The 19,727-nt window shown below is 43.7% G+C and overlaps 2 protein-coding genes across 2 annotated transcripts in view; both read right to left on the minus strand.

The window, feature by feature from the left end:
* The window catches only part of brms1 (BRMS1 transcriptional repressor and anoikis regulator), a 14,574-nt gene extending 12,412 nt beyond the window's left edge, over nt 1-2,162 (minus strand). The window contains exons 1-3 of the mRNA XM_014123371.3: nt 2,043-2,162; nt 646-858; nt 1-72 (exon numbers count right to left, since the gene is read on the minus strand). The exon at nt 1-72 is cut by the window's left edge and continues 19 nt beyond it. Coding sequence (XP_013978846.1) covers nt 1-72; nt 646-856 — 283 coding nt within the window. The 5' untranslated portion in view covers nt 857-858; nt 2,043-2,162. The remainder of the gene's footprint in view (nt 73-645; nt 859-2,042) is intronic.
* A 1,154-nt stretch (nt 2,163-3,316) lies between these two features.
* Nucleotides 3,317-19,727, minus strand: part of LOC106560462 (protein phosphatase 1 regulatory subunit 14B) — a 35,975-nt gene continuing 19,564 nt past the window's right edge. Inside the window, exons 3-4 of the mRNA XM_082965341.1 lie at nt 7,679-7,795; nt 3,317-6,612 (exon numbers count right to left, since the gene is read on the minus strand). Coding sequence (XP_082821467.1) covers nt 6,544-6,612; nt 7,679-7,795 — 186 coding nt within the window. The 3' untranslated portion in view covers nt 3,317-6,543. The remainder of the gene's footprint in view (nt 6,613-7,678; nt 7,796-19,727) is intronic.

Here is a 19,727-nt window from a genome sequence, read left to right on the forward strand (position 1 = left end):
ACTGTTTCTCTAGGTCTGACATCTCATCTAGGCACTCTCCTCTCCTCCTCTCACAGTCCTCATCATCCATCTCTAGAGAAAGAGAGACAGAGGGAGGGGGGAGAGAGGAAGGGGACAGGGAGAGGGAGGGGGAAGGGTGAATGAGACAAAAAGAGAGAGAGAGAGAGAGAGAGAGAGAGAGAGAGAGAGAGAGAGAGAGAGAGAGAGAGAGAGGGGAGAGAGAGAGAGAGAGAGCGGGGAGAGGGGGGAGAGAAAGAGAAAGAGCGTGGGAGCGAGAGAGTGGGAGAGAGAGAGAGTGAGTGAGAGAGAAAGAGCAGGAAGAGAGAGAGAGAGAGAGAGAGAGAGAGAGAGAGAGAGAGAGAGAGAAAGATAGGGAGAGAGTGGGAAAGAGAGAGAGAGCAGGGTGAGAAAGAGAGAGCAGGGAAAGGGGGGAGAGGGGGGAGAGAGAGAAAGAGTGTGGGAGCGAGAGAGTGGGAGAGAGAGGAGGGGAGAGAGAGATAGGGAGAGAGTGGGAAAGAGAGAGAGAGAGAGCAGGGAGAGAAGAGACTTTTAGTTGCTCTTCATGATGTCAGTAAAGAAAGTGTCATAAAGGAAAAAAACTAAAGAAGAGAAAACGGTCCTCTCATCATTCAACAGTTATCTTACCTGAACTCTCCTCTTCCTCCTCCTCCTCCTCCTCGCTATCGTCCGAGTCGCTCTCCCTCTCCTCCGTGCTCTCCTCCATGGTTTCCTCCTCCCCTTCTCTCCTCTCTCTCTCCCTCTCTTCCTCCATCTCTCCATTGGCCTCCGGTAGTTCACTGTCTCCCTCCACCTCCATCTCCTCCTCTGGTTCTCTGAGGGAGGGCTGGGCCGGCATCACTGAGAGAAGGAGAGAGGGAGATGGGGAGAGAAAGATGGAAACTAGGTTACCACGCACCGTTAACTAGTTAGCCATTTCAAACCGGTTACACATGATATAAAAATTACACTTTTAAGGCTATATAGTGTTTGTTTACATTAACATTGTTTAAAAACAATGGAGAGAAAAATATATTTTGGGTTCTGATTATGGGGTATGACAGCTGAACAAAGCTCATGAGGGATTTATCAGTTATACTCATCAATAATCAATTGGTATTTCATTCATTGATTATATTAATTCATTTATAAGTCCAAAAATGTATGTAGCATCTAACGATTATAGTTAACTATTATAACATATTTATAACCTCTATAGGCCTAACATAGTACCGTATTTACAAAATAGGCCTAATGTATGCATTTATACGCAAATATTAATTTCACCCTATAAATCAACAATTCAGTAGCCAACAAACCCTCATAACCATGAGTATTCCTACCAGTTATTTCCTCCATCTTCAAGGCCTTTTTTTTGGCAGAAATATAGCATTATAGAAATATAGCCTACTTACAGTCATTTTACCGGTATGTCAACAACAGCAAAAGTAGGCTAACGGCGGGCCGGTGGCGCAGCGGTCATCGGAGAGATTACACCGGATGGTCCTTCCAACTGGAGAGCTACCGTATGGCTTCCGTGATGTCGCCTGCCCTGAGATCATACTGTAGGAATTGTTCCCGAGGCGGCGGCCTTTCGCGACCAAACGAATACAAAATGTTTTACCGAATATTGCATTTGAAATCGTTTTATTAGGCTATCCAGCGGACAAATGTCTAACACCTGGATTAATCATTTATTTGCTTTTGACAGCAAATGTATGCGAGATCACTATCCCTGTCTGCGACAGAGGTGGTAGTTACATTGTAGCCATATCGAACGTAGTGTTATCATTTGGCATATAAAGTACAGTAGCCTAAATGTTTCCCCGACACTTTCACAGCACTGCTGCTATGTATGATGCAAATATGAAATCCTATTGACGGAAGAATAGTGGGTTGTTTTGGACGCCAATTTGCTGTTCTAGCGCGGATTATGAAGAAGAGATAGACACAGATAGGCAGATGATCAACTAGGCTGTAGACCAAATAACAAACGGTAGTAAAATACGGAAATGCAGCATAAATAACAAAAATCGCCAACTTACCTTTTACGGTTTGTATCTTCTATACTCCAATACTATGAAGTACAGTTATATTATTATAATATTCAAACTAGGCTACTTCCTTTAGTTGCAGTTCAGTTCTACAGCTACTTTTGCCGGACTCTAAAATTCTAGTCTAGCCAATCAATGCAGAGCTCTAATACCTGCCTAGCCAATAGAAACCATCCTGTGAGATATTACTGTACTGTCCTGACCAATCAGAGGTTGAACTGAGATCTCGACAACCAATAGGTTCATAAAAAACGGATTTCTTGAAGCAGTGGAAATTCAACCAATGTCACCAATTTGTGTGTTTTCAAGGATTTCTGTATCTTTATGCATATACACCAGTGGAGGCTGCTGAGGGGAGGGTGACTCATACTAATGGCTGGAATTGAGTAAATGGAACGGCAGGTCAAAACCCTGGTGAGGACGACGAGCACGCAGATGAGCTTCCCTGAGACAACTTCTGACAGATTGTGCAGAAATTCTTTGGTTGTGTAAACCCACAGTTTCATCAGCTGTCCGGGTGGCTGGTCTCAGACGATCCCGCAGGTGAAGAAGCCAGGCGTGGACGGGTCCTTGGCTGGCGTGGAGGTCGTTGGCTGGCGTGGTTACACGTGGTCTGCGTTTGTGAAGCCGATTGGACGTACTGACAAATTCTCTAAGACGATATTGGAGGTGGCTTATGGTAGAGAAATGAACATTCAATTACACGCACCCTCAAAACTTGAGACATCTGTGGTATTGTGTTGTGACAAAAATGCACATTTTAGAGTGGCCTTTTATTGACGCCAGCAATAAGCTGTTTAATCAGCTTCTTCATATACCAAAGCTGTGAGGTGGATGGATTATCTTAACAAAGGAGAAATTACTCACCAACAGGGGATGTAAACAAATTTGTGCACCAAATTAGAAAAATAAGCATTTTGTATGTATGGAACATTTTGGGGATTTTATATTTCAGTTGATGAAACCATCACTTTACATGTTGAGTTTATAGTTTGGTTCAGTATACAGTACATTAGAAAAGATCCAGAGAGCTGAAGATGCCACTATAGCCCCATTCTATTCTATTGGCATTTGCAGTGGAATTTGTCCTTGGGGGGGGAATAAGCTATTTGGGACACAGAAACACAATCCCTAACACCCTGGGATTGTGAAGACAGTATTGATGCATTAGCTACAGTAGTTACATAGTGACAAACATCCTGCAGGTGGTGTTAAAACCATTCCCAGTGTCAGTGTTGTCACACCCACCACATGAACACACCCCCTTTTAACATATTTTGTTTATTAAAGTTGCATAAAAGTGTAACAGCATTGTGGTAAAACAAAAACCCTGTCGCTACATTTTCGTTCTTCAGTTTCTTATTAAAAACACATCACTTCTAAAACAGCATTTCAACAGTCAAAGTTGTCGTACAGTAACAAAAGAAAAAGGTCTGACACGCAACAACAGGTTATCAGGGGCCGCTTCTCAAATGGCACCCTATTCCCTATATAGGGCACTACTATAGACCAGGGCTGGCACCCTATTCCCTATATAGGGCACTACTATAGACCAGGGCTGGCACCCTATTCCCTATATAGGGCACTACTATAGACCAGGGCTGGCACCCTATTCCCTATATAGGGCACTACTATAGACCAGGGCTGGCACCCTATTCCCTATATAGGGCACTACTATAGACCAGGGCTGGCACCCTATTCCCTATATAGGGCACTACTTTAGACCAGGGCTGGCACCCTATTCCCTATATAGGGCACTACTTTAGACCAGGGCTGGCACCCTATTACCTATATAGGGCACTACTTTAGACCAGGGCTGGCACCCTATTCCCTATATATAGGGAACAGGGTTCCATTTGGGATGCGCACCAGGTATTATAATAGTACACACAGTAATAATTGACCTAGAATAGATATTCACATCTAAAAGAACGTAAAGAGGTCTAGATGACCTCTAGATGACCTCTAGATGACCTCTAGATGACCTCTAGATGACCTCTAGATGACCTCTTCCTAAACAACAACAGGATCATTTTTTTTTGTTTAAAAATTGTTGTTAAAAATGGACGTCTCCTTTTATTTGGTTTGTAACTTCAATATAGACCTAAGGCAACGTCAGTTATTAAACAAGAGATGGAGGGATGGAAGGATAGAGCTGGATGAAGGAAAGGAGGAAGAGAGAGATGGAAGGGAAGGAGGGAGAGAGAGATGGAAGGGAAGGAGGGAGAGAGAGATGGAAGGGAAGGAGGGAGAGGGTGGGATGGTGGGAAGGAGGGAGGGATGGTGGGATGGAGGGAGGGAGCGAGAGGGATAGATGGAGGGAGGGAAGGAGAGAGCGAGAGGGATAGATGGAGGGAGGGAAGGAGAGAGCGAGAGGGATAGATGGAGGGAGGGAAGGAGAGAGCGAGAGGGATAGATGGAGGGAGAGGAGAGAGAGAGATGGAGGGAGGGATGGAGTCATCTGTAGATTGCTGGAAGTAGAAAGGGAAGGAGACAGAGGAAGGAGTGAGGGCCAAAGAGAGACATGGGGTGAGTGAGAGAGCTGCATGATTGGCAACACTAAGGCCTTGTGAGGCAGCCAAGCCAGGAAGAGTAAGACCTCTGATTCTCCCTCTTTTTCTCCATTTATCCCTCTCTCAATGATTATACCCCCCCTCCTTCCCGTGTGTGTGTTGACGAGAGAGAGCCAGTGTGTGTTTATGTGTGTGTGTACCAGTGTTCACATCTGTGTGAGAGTATGAAGGAGCAGCAGCTGTGGTCTGTGTTTCTGCTGTTCCCTGGGTGTGTGTGTGGCTATCTGGATGAACACATCGACACATTTTCCACTACCCAGTGCCTCCCTCCGTCCCTCCCTCCCTCCCTCATTGGTTTACTCGTCTCCTGAAATCTCTCTACAAGAGTCCTCACTGACAAAGGCCTTACACCTGCACATTATGGAACATGAAATATCTGACAGAACAATAAACAGTGATAAAGAGATAGAACTAAAGAGGAAAAAAAGGTCACTTTGTCAAGTCCCCCGGTCTGTGTTTTCACTGTGGTCTAGACTACACACACACACACACACACACACACACACACACACTGTACTATACATAGGAGTCTCACCCATCCCCAAACGGCACCCTTAAAACCTAGTCCACTACTTTGGACCAGAGCCCTGGTCAAATGTAATGGACTATAGAAGGTAATAAATAACGTGCCATTTTGGGACTCATTCTAAAACTCAGAATATATCCTGGCTTGGCTACTAAAACTCAGAATATATCCTGGGCTTGGCTACTAAAACTCAGAATATATCCTGGGCTTGGCTACTAAAACTCAGAATATATCCTGGGCTTGGCTACTAAAACTCAGAATACATCCTGGGCTTGGCTACTAAAACTCAGAATATATCCTGGGCTTGGCTACTAAAACTCAGAATACATCCTGGGCTTGGCTACTAAAACTCAGAATATATCCTGGCTTGGCTACTAAAACTCAGAATATATCCTGGGCTTGGCTACTAAAACTCAGAATACATCCTGGGCTTGGCTACTAAAACTCAGAATACATCCTGGGCTTGGCTACTAAAACTCAGAATATATCCTGGGCTTGGCTACTAAAACTCAGAATGTATCCTGGGCTTGGCTACTAAAACTCAGAATGTATCCTGGGCTTGGCTACTAAAACTCAGAATATATCCTGGCTTGGCTACTAAAACTCAGAATATATCCTGGCTTGGCTACTAAAACTCAGAATATATCCTGGCTTGGCTACTAAAACTCAGAATATATCCTGGGCTTGGCTACTAAAACTCAGAATATATCCTGGGCTTGGCTACTAAAACTCAGAATATATCCTGGCTTGGCTACTAAAACTCAGAATTATCCTGGGCTTGGCTATTAAAACTCAGAATATATCCTGGGCTTGGCTACTAAAACTCAGAATATAACCTGGGCTTGGCTACTAAAACTCAGAATATATCCTGGCTTGGCTACTAAAACTCAGAATTATCCTGGGCTTGGCTATTAAAACTCAGAATATATCCTGGGCTTGGCTACTAAAACTCAGAATATAACCTGGGCTTGGCTACTAAAACTCAGAATATATCCTGGCTTGGCTACTAAAACTCAGAATATATCCTGGGCTTGGCTTACAGCTACAATATAGTATGCTATGTTCACTCATTAACATGAGAAATATGACCGATCGCTTGATCATTTAACAACAATACAAACCACCTTTAAAAAAATGTAATCTAAATAAATGTAAACTAAATAAAACATTAAAATAAAAATCACAGGACATCATACACCCTGCTTAGATGTGATTGGCTGCTTCAATCACCTCTCTTACTCCTCTGCCCCTTCTCTCCTCTTTTTCTCCTCCCTCTTCCTCCTCCATCTCTGAGGAAGCCAAGCTCCTATTTCTTCTGTGGGGTGAGGTTGGAGTGAGGGAGGGAGGCGGGAGGAGGCAGGGGGTGAAGAGGAGGGGTGACTCAGGGTTGAGGTTATTTCTTCTGGGGGGTGGTGAGCTTCTGCATGCCACGTATCTTATCCAGCAGATCTGACACAAAGTCCTACAGGGAGAGAAGAGGGACAAAACACGCCATTAGAAACAACCACCTACAGGGAGAGAAGAGGGACAAAACACGCCATTAGAAACAACCACCTACAGGGAGAGAAGAGGGACAAAACACACCATTAGAAACAACCACCTACAGGGAGAGAAGAGGGACAAAACACACCATTAGAAACAACCACCTACAGGGAGAGAAGAGGGACAAAACACGCCATTAGTACAAAGTCAAAACATAGATAGACAAAATGGCTTCTCAAAATAGTGGACTCAAAGAACGACAGAGGACCGTCCAGAAACAACACCAAGCCCCATAGGTACCTCACATAGACCTAAAACAAGGCTGTTCAATGTCGGTCCTGGAGGGCCGAAACACGAATTGGTTTAATCCTCTCCTTCTGTTAAGGGACTAAATCAGACCTGGGACACCAGGTGAGCCCTGATAAATGAATTGGATAGGTATGGTGTTAGTGTCATAGTTCAATCTTGTCCACTGATAACCCATCAGTACAAGATGTTCAACGTGTTGGACTCACTGAGAGATTCCTTACACCTATCCAATCCTCTCAGATCTACACACGTCCAGGGCAAGGAGGGTCTCTCTCCAGGAACAGGGTTGGAGTTAAAACCTACAGGAGGGTTTCTCTCCAGGAACAGGGTTGTAGTTAAAACCTACAGAAGGGTCTCTCTCCAGGAACAGGGTTGGAGTTAAAACCTACAGGAAGGTATCTCTCCAGGAACAGGGTTGGAGTTAAAACCTACAGGAAGGTATCTCTCCAGGAACAGGGTTGGAGTTAAAACCTACAGGAGGGTCTCTCTCCAAGAACAGGGTTGGAGTTAAAACCTACAGGAGGGTATCTCTCCAGGAACAGGGCTGGAGAGCCCTTGTCTAGGTGGTAGGGACTAGGGGTTGTTGCTGGACAATACAATTTTTAAAAAAAAAGTGTATTTGACAAATAAAAACCACAATTCAACCATGAATACAATGCATTTAAAATCATTCAGGATAACACAAACATTGAAACATTTATTTCCATTGTGGTCCTCTGGCGGTGGGACTGACGTACCTCAGTAGGTTTGTAACAGTCTACCAGGAGATCTTTAACTCTGGCTCCTCTGTCATCATCACTAGGCATGTCCAGCAGCTCATCCACATCTATCTCCAACTCTGGTATAGCCTCCTCCTGTCATTCAGGGAAAAAGAGGGAGGGAGGGATGAGGAACGAGTGAATCAACATCTACAGCGCATTCGGAAAGTATTCAGAACCCTTGACTTTTTTCTCCACATTTTGTTACGTTACAGCTTTTTATTTTTTTATTGATTAAATTGTTTTTATTACTCAAATACACACACACACACACACACACTACCCCATAATGACATCACAATACCCCATAATGACAAAGTAAAAACATGTTTTTAGATTTTTTTCACACATTTATAAAAAAAGAAACCTTGAAAGATCACATTTACATAAGTATTCAGACCCTTTACTCAGTACTTTGTTGAAGCACCTTTGGAAGCGATTACAACCTTGAGTCTTCTTGGGTATGACGCTACAAGCTTGGCACACCTGTATTTGGAGAGTTTCTCCCATTCTTCTCTGCAGATCCTCTCAAGCTCTGTCAGGTTGGATGGGGAGCATCACTGCACAGCGATTTTCAGGTCTCTCCAGAGATGTTCAATCGGGTTCAAGTCCGGGCTCTGGCTGGGCATTTCAAGGACATTCAGAGACTTGTCCCAAAGCAACTCCTGCGTTGTCTTGGCTGTGTGCTTAGGGTCGTTGTCTTGTTGGAAGGTGAACCTTCGCCCCAGTCTGATGTCCTCAGCGCTCTGGAGCAGGTTTTCATCAAGGATCCAGGCTGTATCACAACCGGCCGTGATTGGGAGTCCCATAGGGCGGCGCACCATTGGCCCAGCGTCGTCTGGGTTTGGCCGGGGTAGGCCGTCATTGTAAATAAGAATTTGTTCTTAACTGAAATGCCTAGTTAAATAAAGGTTAAATAAATAAAAAATACTCTCTGTACTTTGCTCTGTTCATCTTTCCCTCGATCCTGACTAGTCTCCCAGTCCCTGCCGCTGAAAAACATCCGCACAGCATGATGCTGCCACCACCATGCTTCACTGTAGGGATGGTGCCAGGTTTCCTCCAGGAGTGACACTTGGCATTCAGGCCAAAGAGTTCAATCTTGGTTTCATCAGACCAGAGAATCTTGTTTCTCATGGTCTGAGAGTCCTTTAGGTGCTTTTGGCAAACTCCAAGCGGGCTGTCATGTGCCTCTTACTGAGGAGTGGCTTCCATCTGGCCACTCCACTAAAGGCCTGATTGGTGGAGTGCTGCAGAGATGGTTGTCCTTCTGGAAGGTTCTCCCATCTCCACAGAGGAACTCTGGAGTTCTGTCAGAGTGACCATCGGGTTCTTAGTCACCTCTCTGACCAAGTCCCTTCCATCACACACAGAAGAAAACACATTGTTTTGGCTCTGGTCTGAGTATAATACATTTGAAACAACACAGACACTTTAGCCACTTTAGTCTCAAATAAATAATGAAACATGTTCAATTTGGTTTAAATAATGCAAAAACACAGTGTTGGAGAAGAAAGTAAAAGTGCAATATGTGCCATGTAAAAAAGCTAACGTTTAAGTTCCTTTGCTCAGAACATATGAAAGCTGGTGGTTCAATATTCCCAGTTAAGAAGATTTAGGTTGTAGTTATTATAGGAATTATGACACGTCAACTATTTCTCTCTATACCATTTGTATTTCATATATCTTTGACAATTGGATGTTCTAATAGGTACTTTAGTATTGCCAGCCTAATCTAGGGAGTTGATAGGCTTGAAGTCATAAACAGCTCAATGCTTGAAGCATTGCGAAGAGCTGCTGGCAGACGCAGTAAAGTGCTGTTTGAATGAATGCTTATGAGCCTGCTGCTGCCTACCACCGCTCAGTCAGACTGCTCTATCAAATCATAGACTTAATTATAATAACCACACAAAAATACGAGCCTTTGGTCATTAATATGGTCAAAACAAAACGTTTATTCTTTCAGTTAAATACGGAAGCATTCCGTATTGTATCGAACGGGTGGCACCCATAATTCTAAATATTGCTGTTACATTGCACAACCTTCAATGTCATGTCATAATTATGTACAATTCTGGCAAATTAATTACGGTCTTTGTTAGGAAGAAATGGTCTTCAACACAGTTTGCAACGAGCCAGGCGGCCCAAACTGCTGCATATACCCTGACTCTGCGTGCAATGAACGCAAGAGAAGTGACACAATTTCACCTGGTTAATATTGCCTGCTAACATTAATTTATTTTAACTAAATATGCAGGTTTAAAAAAATATATACTTCAGTGTATTGATTTTAAGAAAGGCGTTGATGTTTATTTGCGCAACGAATACGCTTTTGTTAAATCATCACCCGTTTGGCGAAGTAGGCTGTGATTCGATGATAAATTAACAGGCACCACATCGATTATATGCAACGCAGGACAAGCTAGTTAAACTAGTAATATCATCAACCATGTGTAGTTAACTAATGATTGTGACTATTGATTGTTTTTTATAAGATAAGTTTAATGCTAGCTAGCAACTTAGCTTGGCTCCTTGCTGCCACAAGGTCCTTTTGATGCTGCACTCGCGTAACAGGTGGTCAGCCTGCCACGCAGTCTCCTCGTGGCTTGTAATGTAATCGGCCATAATCGGCGTCCAGAAAGGCCGATTACCAATGGTTATGAAAACTTGAAATCGGCCCTAATTAAAATCAGCCAGGCCGATTAAAATCGGTCGACCTCTAGACGCAACCCATATGTGTTATTGAATACATTACTATTTCTACGCTTAGTTGGTCTCCTTTCTCTGACCTCTTTTCTATTTTTATCCATCTCAGCTTTCTAATGACTATTCTTTCTCTGTCCTTCTCCCTCTCTTCCCCCATCTCCGTTTCTCTCTCCCATCGCCCTCTGTCCTTCTCTCTCCCTCTTTCCCATCTGTTTCTCTCTCGTTCTCTCTTCCCCATCTGTTTCTCTCTCCCATCGCCCTCTGTCCTTCTCTCTTCCCCATCTGTTTCTCTCTCCCTCTCATCTCCCTGTTTCTCCCACTCTTTCCCTCATCTGTTTTCCCTCCCATCTCCCTCCCCCCCATCTCATTGTTTCTCCCTCTGTCCTCTCCCTTTTCCCCATCTCTGTTTCTCCCTCTGTCCTTCTCTCCCCATTTCTTAATCTGTCCTTCTCTCTCTGTTTCTCCCCCCCATCTCTGTCCCCTCTCCTCTCCCCTCCCCATCTCTGTCCTCCCCCCATCTATTTCCTCCCCCCCCCCCATCTCTGTCCTCCCCCATCTCTGTCCCCTCTCCCCTCCCCCCTCTATCCTCTCCCCCCCCCATCTCTGTCCTCCCCCCATCTATTTTCTCTCTCCCCATCTGTCGTTCTCTCTTTCCCCCCCCCATCTCTGTTTCTCCCCCGTCTCTGTTTCTCCCCCGTCTCTCTCCCTCCCCTCTCCTCGGGATATAAATACATCTCCATGACTTTTTCCTCCAACAGCCAATTACAGGAACAGATCCTTTATCTTCCATGGTGTTCTCTCTCTCTCTCAATTCAATTTAAGGGCTTTATTGGCATGGGAAACATGTGTTAACATTGACAAAACAAGTGAGAATTTTTTTGAAATAAACAATAAAAATGAACAGTAAACTCACAAATTACACTCAAAAGATCCAAAATAATTAAGTGTTCTCTTTGTATCTATAATCTGTCATGCTCTCTCTCTCCCTCTCCCCTCATCCTCCCCCTCATCCTCCCCCTTGGTTAGGGCTGCCCAAGCCAGCTGTCACTGCACCTGTCTACAGACCACACACACAAAACACTGATGCACTGACAAAGCACACAGGAACATGGACACACACTCAGGCAAAGGCAAGCACATTGCTGACACTCAAATACACAGCGATGTAGCCACACTCTCTCTCTGTCCTTTATCCTAACACACACACACACACACACACACACACACTGAGTAAATGCATTTAGCTGGGGTAAAGGAAGGAGGAGGGGAACCGTGTGTGTGTGTGTGTGTGCGAGTTAGAGCTAAGTAGATGTAAGGGATTTAAGCAGAGCCTGACGGATAGACAGGCGACACACACACACAGAAGCTGGGGTGAGAGTGAGGTAAGCCGACACAAAGAATGTTCCACACAACAAGTGCTACCAGTCAGTCAGTAAGTCAGAAAGAGAGGGGGGGGGTTACCAAGAGAGAGCTGGAGGGGGGGGGGGGGGGGTTACCAAGGGAGAGCTGGAAGGGGGGGGTTACCAAGAGAGAGCTGGAGGGGGGGGGGGGGGTTTTACCAAGAGAGAGCTGGAGGGGGGGGGGTTACCAAGAGAGAGCTGGAGGGGGGGGGGTTACCAAGAGTGAGCTGGAGGGGGGGGGGGGTTACCAAGAGAGAGCTGGAGGGGGGGGGGTTACCAAGAGAGAGTTGGAGGGGGGGGGGGGGTTACCAAGAGAGAGCTGGAGGGGGGGGGTTACCAAGAGAGAGCTGGAGGGGGGGGGGTTACCAAGAGAGAGCTGGAGGGGGGGGGGGGGTTACCAAGAGAGAGCTGGAGGGGGGGGGGGGTTACCAAGAGAGAGCTGGAGGGGGGGGGGGGGGGTTACCAAGAGAGAGCTGGAGGGGGGGGGGGGGGGGGGTTTACCAAGAGAGAGCTGGAGGGGGGGGGGGGGGGGGGTTACCAAGAGAGAGCTGGAGGGGGGGGGGGGGGTTACCAAGAGAGAGCTCCCCTCTCATACTGACTCTCGTCTGTCCTGAGCAACCACTGGGAGTCTGCATTTAGAGTCACATTTTAGTCATTTAGCAGACGCTCTTATCCAGAGCGACTTACAGTAGAGTGCATACATTTTTTTTTATTACATTTTATGTACTGGTCCCCCGTGGGAAACAAACCCACAACCCTGGCGTTGCAAACGCCATGCTCTACCAACTGAGCTACAGGGGGATACAGTCTGGACTGTATCATGTTAGCTCCCCTCTCATACTGACTCTAGTCTGTCCCGGGGAGGAACCACTGGGAGTCTGTCCACTGGGAGTCTGTCCACTGGGAGTCTGTCCCGGGGAGGAACCACTGGGAGTCTGTCCACTGGGTGTCTGTCCCGAGGAGGAACAACTGGGAGTCTGTCCCAGGGAGGAACCACTGGGAGTCTGTCCCAGGGAGGAACCACTGGGAGTCTGTCCCGGGGAGGAACCACTGGGAGTCTGTCCCAGGGAGGAACCACTGGGAGTCTGTCCCGAGAAACCACTGAACTCACTGGATCATGTTATGCTGTACAGAAGTTAACACACTTGAATAATGCAACACGGAATGTAGAAATGTTGAAAAATGTTAATTACTGTTCACAAAACAATGTGCATTACAGGCTAGAACACTTTACAAGGCAGGAAGATTGTGGTAGCTCCCTGGCTTTGTAGGCTAACTTTCCTTGCTAGCTAACAGCTGAAGCTAACATCAATTCACTACCCTAGTAGGGTACTTTGTTTGTGATATGAACACTATAAAAACACAAAATATTGCTGATTTTAAAAGCCGATTGTCACCAAAAACGTTCTTCATTAACTTCATCTCCCCAGCCTCACGTCTCTCCCAGTAAAGATTAGAGTTGTTCTAGCTGGCCTCAAACTGACTGTGTCAGAATGATGTCATGGGTCTTAAAGAGACAGCACACACTTTTAGAAAATAAGCATTACTGTATAAAAATATATATTTTTTTAAGAATATTGGTTCCTAAATAATGTCATATTGGTGAGCCAACTTGTAAATGCAGAGCGTCTTTCACTTAATTATGAGGAATGATTATCACTCTCCAGCCTGTAACAACTAAAAATGCTGCAATCATTTTAGATGCCATTCCCTCAGGTGTTGCTGCATTATTCAGGATTGTGTAAAGACCCTCAGAACTTACCTTCCATTACCCCTGTTGATTGTATTCATGTAAAGTATATTTGGCAAGACATCAGTTACTGCACCAATCTGACCCACATCACACACACACACACGTTGTCTTTCTGAGAGGATGATGAGACAGACCAGGACCCCCAGACCAGGACCCCCCAGACCAGGACCCCCCAGACCAGGACCCCCCCAGACCAGGACCCCCCAGACCAGGACCCCCCAGACCAGGGCCAATGTTCCCTCAAATAGGCACTGAGTAAATTGCAGGTCTGCTGAGCGCAAACTTGAAGGTTGTGAAAATTCTGTGCAACTTCCAGCGGGTGTTGACTGTGAACACTGAGACTGTACCCACTTTAAGTTCAATTTTTAAAATATTGGTCAATTAGGCTACTGTAGCTATTTGATCATAATATAGGCCTATCAGAGTGGCCTACCATCAAAAACAATGGAGAAAATGCATCCCATAACATTTTAACATGGAAATAGCTGTTCTATCATTCAGCCTACAGTAGCAGCCAATGTGTGGTGTTCAATGTAGGACTACATTCCATGAGACTTTGGGGAAAAAAAAATCACACAGAGCTTGATATTAACCTGTTTATCCACTTCTGCTTCAGACCAGGAGGTGACTGAACATGGTGTTGTGTTGTTTGATACAAGAAACCACTTTACAAAATAAAATGCATTATTATTCCCATACCATTATTCCAGAGAATCAGACCAATGATGCTACCCTCTGCCCATATCTATAGCTTAAACAGTGAGTGAGCGAGTGAGCGAGTGAGACACACAGCTTGAAATAACCCTACATAACCATGCTATGTGCACAACATAAGTTGATGCAACACCTATAATGAAAGTGTATTGGGATTTAGGAACTGTGTTTTTTATGTCAAGTGATGGTGACAGTCTCTCTGGTGTAGTGAAAGCTGCTACTAATTGTTTCTGTGTTAATATACACGAGAGCGAGATAGAGAAGTCAACCAGACAGGAAGAAGAGAGGCAGGAAGACAGGAAGTAGAGAGAGATAAAGGTCACGTGGAGGTGATCTTAAAACAAATATCTATCAACGCCACTTTGGATGTGTGTGTCGTACTTTCAGTCAGCGCAAATCGTTAGCCCTAACCAGAAACAACTTCGGCTGACTTTGTGTCACAACTCAAGACACACAACAACAACCGCCACACCTTTGAAACCAATATGTTTCCCCGCCAATTTTGGCATTCCGCCAACATTTTTTCAGACTTTTCTTTATATTTGAAAAGTATTGCTGGCGAAAAAGCCTCTACTTACATTTTTATCATATTGCTGCTTACTGAAACTCCCAAAATCATCCAATTGTTATAATACTTTTGAAGTCTAACCGTGTGTGGTCAACTATTTCACGCTGCTTTTAGAGAAGCATGGGGACTGGTCTTGATAAATCAATGTCAGATTTATGTTTTCACTGAATCTCCATTCGGATATTGGTTAGGCTATGAAAAAGGCTATTAAAAATGGCTATGAAAATGTTAGCTAAGCTGGGGGCGGCAGATAGCCTAGTGGTTAGAGCGTTGGACCAGTAACCAAAAGGTTGCTAGATTGAATCCCTGAGCTGACAAGGTCAAAATCTGTTGTTACGCCACCTGAACAAGGCAGTTAAACCCACTGTTCCCCTGTAGGCTGTCATTGTAAATAAGAATTTGTTCTGACTTGCCTAGTTAAATAAAACAATTAATTAACAAGAAAATTATTTTGCTCTTCACTAGCCTATACGGTCTTCTCACGAGAATGCCTGTAGATTCCGAACGGTTTGGCCTACAAACTATTATGACAACTCTACGGAAAGACGATACTGTCACGAACATACACTAGGAAGCCTGCAAGACTGAAGGTAGCCCTGAGACTGATTTCAGCTATGTACTGTAGCATATAGGCTGCACAGACCGGTAACAAACTCAAAATATATCATTCTATTCTTTTGAAAATACATTTAATTAGTCTTATGTGTCTTAGGACTACAACTAATGAATAATGGATTTCTTTGCGGTGGTGTATATTCAACGGATTTATTCAAATAGACGTCCAACCCACATCGGCCCATATCTACTCCCAGTCCTAAACTTGAACGGGAAACATCAAAATACCACATTGTAGCCTTTTATTTTTTAATTAAGGCCGGACAAAGTTGAATTACTGTTTAACGGATGCCCCGCCTCACTTTTCTCCACACCAGGAGAAAATAAAATAAAATAAAAAAATCAACAAAAAATAAAATCAGATGTGTTATTGTTTTTGGGCCAATATATGCGTCTCTGTGTTTATAATGCACCGTCCGCTCTCCCTTGATGCCCAAGAGACCAAACAACCTCTGATCATGTTCCAGTCTCGGATTGGACAGAGAAACACACACACACACGCTCGCACCTGCAGGCCACGTGCAGATGATTTTATTTCTCTCATGCGGTCGAGGCTGAAGCCAGCACAAATACCTTCCTGTGTCCAGGTTAAACGTGAGGGACGTCCCTCATCATAAACAAACAGTCGGTTAAATTCATGGGTATTGCATCATTTTCAGATCTATTAGAAGCGATTAATAGACGAAACAACATTGAATCAATTGACTAATCAGAGATCAGGGCATTCCTCAGCAAAGACACAGTGCAAGATGGTCGTATTTTTGGACAAACAAACTGTAGTCAAAATGATTAATGACATCGAAGTGTGGTGATTTGCGATTCATAACTTACATTTTACCGGTACTACCTAGTAGTAGTAGTCCAACCGATACCACAACGACGGAATGCGTTTGAAGCGATGAGGCGCCGCCGAGAACAGCTAGCGTGTCCAACTAAAGTATGTCGCCCGCGGCACGCCCACACGTCATGCAGATCATCAGATGGGGGGGAGAGGGGTTTTTGGTGGCAGCCAGACGAGACAATCGAAGGAGGATGCGGTGAGAATGTACTGGGCTCGAATTTAGTCACGCTTAATCTATATAGATTGTGCATGTTATAAACAACATATTTTTGATGATGATTAAAGGTTATACTCTATGGCTGGATTTCTGTATTTTCTTCAAGGCTACATTCATTTGGCAGACCTAACTCGATTGACCCTCTCTACAAGGCCTCTAGTCTATGAGAGGACCTAATCATTATTGTATGACTATTTTGTTAACGCCTATAGGGCGATAGAGATGCATTCAGGTAATGAACTCATTATTATGCATCAATATTTTAATTTGATTACAATTGTTTATTGTCAATCACTCTTGAATTTGTTAGGCTATACAATTAAGTAGATTAATGAACTGAATACATTCATACATTAAAAAATATGATAGAAAGGTAGGATGTATAATAGAATGCAATCTATCAATCTATGCGAATAATGTTTATTAATGTTAATTTTTGTATTAACTTCTTAGTGATCCCTTCGCGCACCAATCCCGTTAACGGGATTGATTTGACAACACCCAGTGAAATAGCAGCACGCCAAATTCAAAAACAGAAATACTCATAATAATAATAATAATTCCAAAATCTGCCCATATCTGACATACAAATAATTAAAATCCAGACGGAAAATATTTACACAAGAAGCAACCTAATATCACACAGTCAACCTCTCATTTCATTTAGTAAGTTCACCATTCTGCCGTTCTCACTGTTAAACATCGCACAGTGTTCATCACAACGGCTCTTTATGTCAATCATTTGATCTGATCAGTCAACGGCAATTTGTTTTCTAAAGTAATCTAGTTATACATCGGTTTAAAAGATGAACTTCTTGTTCATCCAGCCACAATGTCAGATTTCAAAAAGGCTTTACGGCGAAAGCAAACCATGCGATTATCTGAGGACAGCGCCCAGCATACCAACACATGAAAATCACATTACAACCCGCCAGGCGTGACACAAAAGTCAGAAATAACAATATAATTCATGCCTTACCTTTGAAGATCTTCTTCTGTTGGCACTCCAATATGTCCATTAAATATCACAAATGGTCCTTTTGTTCGATAAATTCTGTCGTTATATCCCCAAAATGTCAATTTATTTGGCCCGTTTGATAAAGAAAATACACCAGTTCCAACTCGCGCAACATGACTACAAAGTATCTAATAAATTACTTGTAAATGCTGTCCAAACATTTCAAAACAACTTTCCTAATCCAACTTTAGGTATTTTAAAACGTAAATAATCGATAAAATTTAAGACGGGATAAACTGTGTTCAATACCGGATAAAAACAACGTGAAGCACATGACCTGGAGCGCGCATCAAAACATTAGAGAGCATGAGGCTGGGCCCTCGTTCTGAATAGCCGCACTTCATTTATCTAAAGAAAAACATCAACCAACTAGTAGAAGCAATAGGAACTGCCACAGAGTGCCACAGAAATCTTGGTTCCCATAGAAAACCAATTGAAAACAGAGTCACCTCAACAACAACAAAAATTCCTGGATGGTTTGTCCTCGGGGTTTTCGCCTGCCAAATAAGTTCTGTTATACTCACAGACATAATTTTAACAGTTTTAGAAACTTCAGAGTGTTTTCTATCCAAATCTACCGTTATATGCATATCCTAGCTTCTGGGCCTGCGTAGCAGGCAATTTACTTTGGGCACACTTTTCATCCGGACGTGAAAATAGTGCCCCCTAGCCTTAACAAGTTTTAATAACAATACTCTGAAAATCTGTCTGAAATGTAATATTTCTCCTATTGTTCATGTCCATATAATCGAGGACAACATGGTAAAGTACTGTTATTCCTTATCCACTTAATGTTATTTAAATAAAAACATTTGCTCGCTCGCCTCACTTTTCTGGGGTGGAAAATTCGTTAAACAGTGAATCAATTTTGTCTGGCCTAACCTTTAATTAACTAGGCAAGTCATTTAAGAACAAATTCTTATTTACAATGACGGCCTACCCTGGCCAAACCCAAACGACGCTGGGCCAATTGTGCTCCGACCTATGGAACTCCCAATCAAGGCCGGATGTGATACAGCCTGGATTCAAACCAGGGACTGTAGTGACGGCTCTTGCACTGAGATGCAGTGCCTTAGACCGCTGCTTCACTTGGATAAAGGAGTATGAACTGTATGAACTGGCTTCTTAAAAAAAAAAAAAAAATTCTTGACAGGCAACATATTTTGTAAAAGGGTTTGTGTTACACACACAGCCAGGGAGATGAGAACAACATGAGGCTGGCATAGCTGACAATGTGTCAGTGTTAGCTGGTCGGACCGAAACGCACCGAGAGTACAATGTGTCCTACAATCTACAGCCAAAACTACTGTCACAAAAAGACACACCTAATTGGATTTGTAAAAAACAGGTGGAGACTAACCGTGAAATGCTTACTTACAGGTGCTTCTCCAATAATGCTGAGTACATTTTGTGGGGGGAAATAGTGACGCTAGGAATAAATACACAATGAATAACAAATAACAATGACCAGTAAATGTAACATGGCTGTATACAGGGAGTACCAGGTAATAACATGGCTATATACAGGGAGTACCAGGTAATAACATGGCTGTATACAGGGAGTACCAGGTAATAACATGGCTGTATACAGGGAGTACCAGGTAATAACATGGCTGTATACAGGGAGTACCAGGTAATAACATGGCTGTATACAGGGAGTACCAGGTAATAACATGGCTGTATACAGGGAGTACCAGGTAATAACATGGCTGTATACAGGGAGTACCAGGTAATAACATGGCTGTATACAGGGAGTACCAGGTAATAACATGGCTGTATACAGGGAGTACCAGGTAATAACATGGCTGTATACAGGGCGTACCAGGTAATAACATGGCTGTATACAGGGCGTACCAGGTAATAACATGGCTGTATACAGGGCGTACCAGGTAATAACATGGCTGTATACAGGGCGTACCAGGTAATAACATGGCTGTATACAGGGAGTACCAGGTAATAACATGGCTGTATACAGGGAGTACCAGGTAATAACATGGCTGTATACAGGGAGTACCAGGTAATAACATGGCTGTATACAGGGAGTACCAGGTAATAACATGGCTGTATACAGGGAGTACCAGGTAATAACATGGCTGTATACAGGGAGTACCAGGTAATAACATGGCTGTATACAGGAAGTACCAGGTAATAACATGGCTATATACAGGAAGTACCAGGTAATAACATGGCTATATA

The sequence above is a fragment of the Salmo salar genome, chromosome 18 (genome assembly GCF_965601325.2).
Source record: "Salmo salar chromosome 18, fSalSal1, whole genome shotgun sequence".
NCBI lineage: Eukaryota > Metazoa > Chordata > Actinopteri > Salmoniformes > Salmonidae > Salmo > Salmo salar.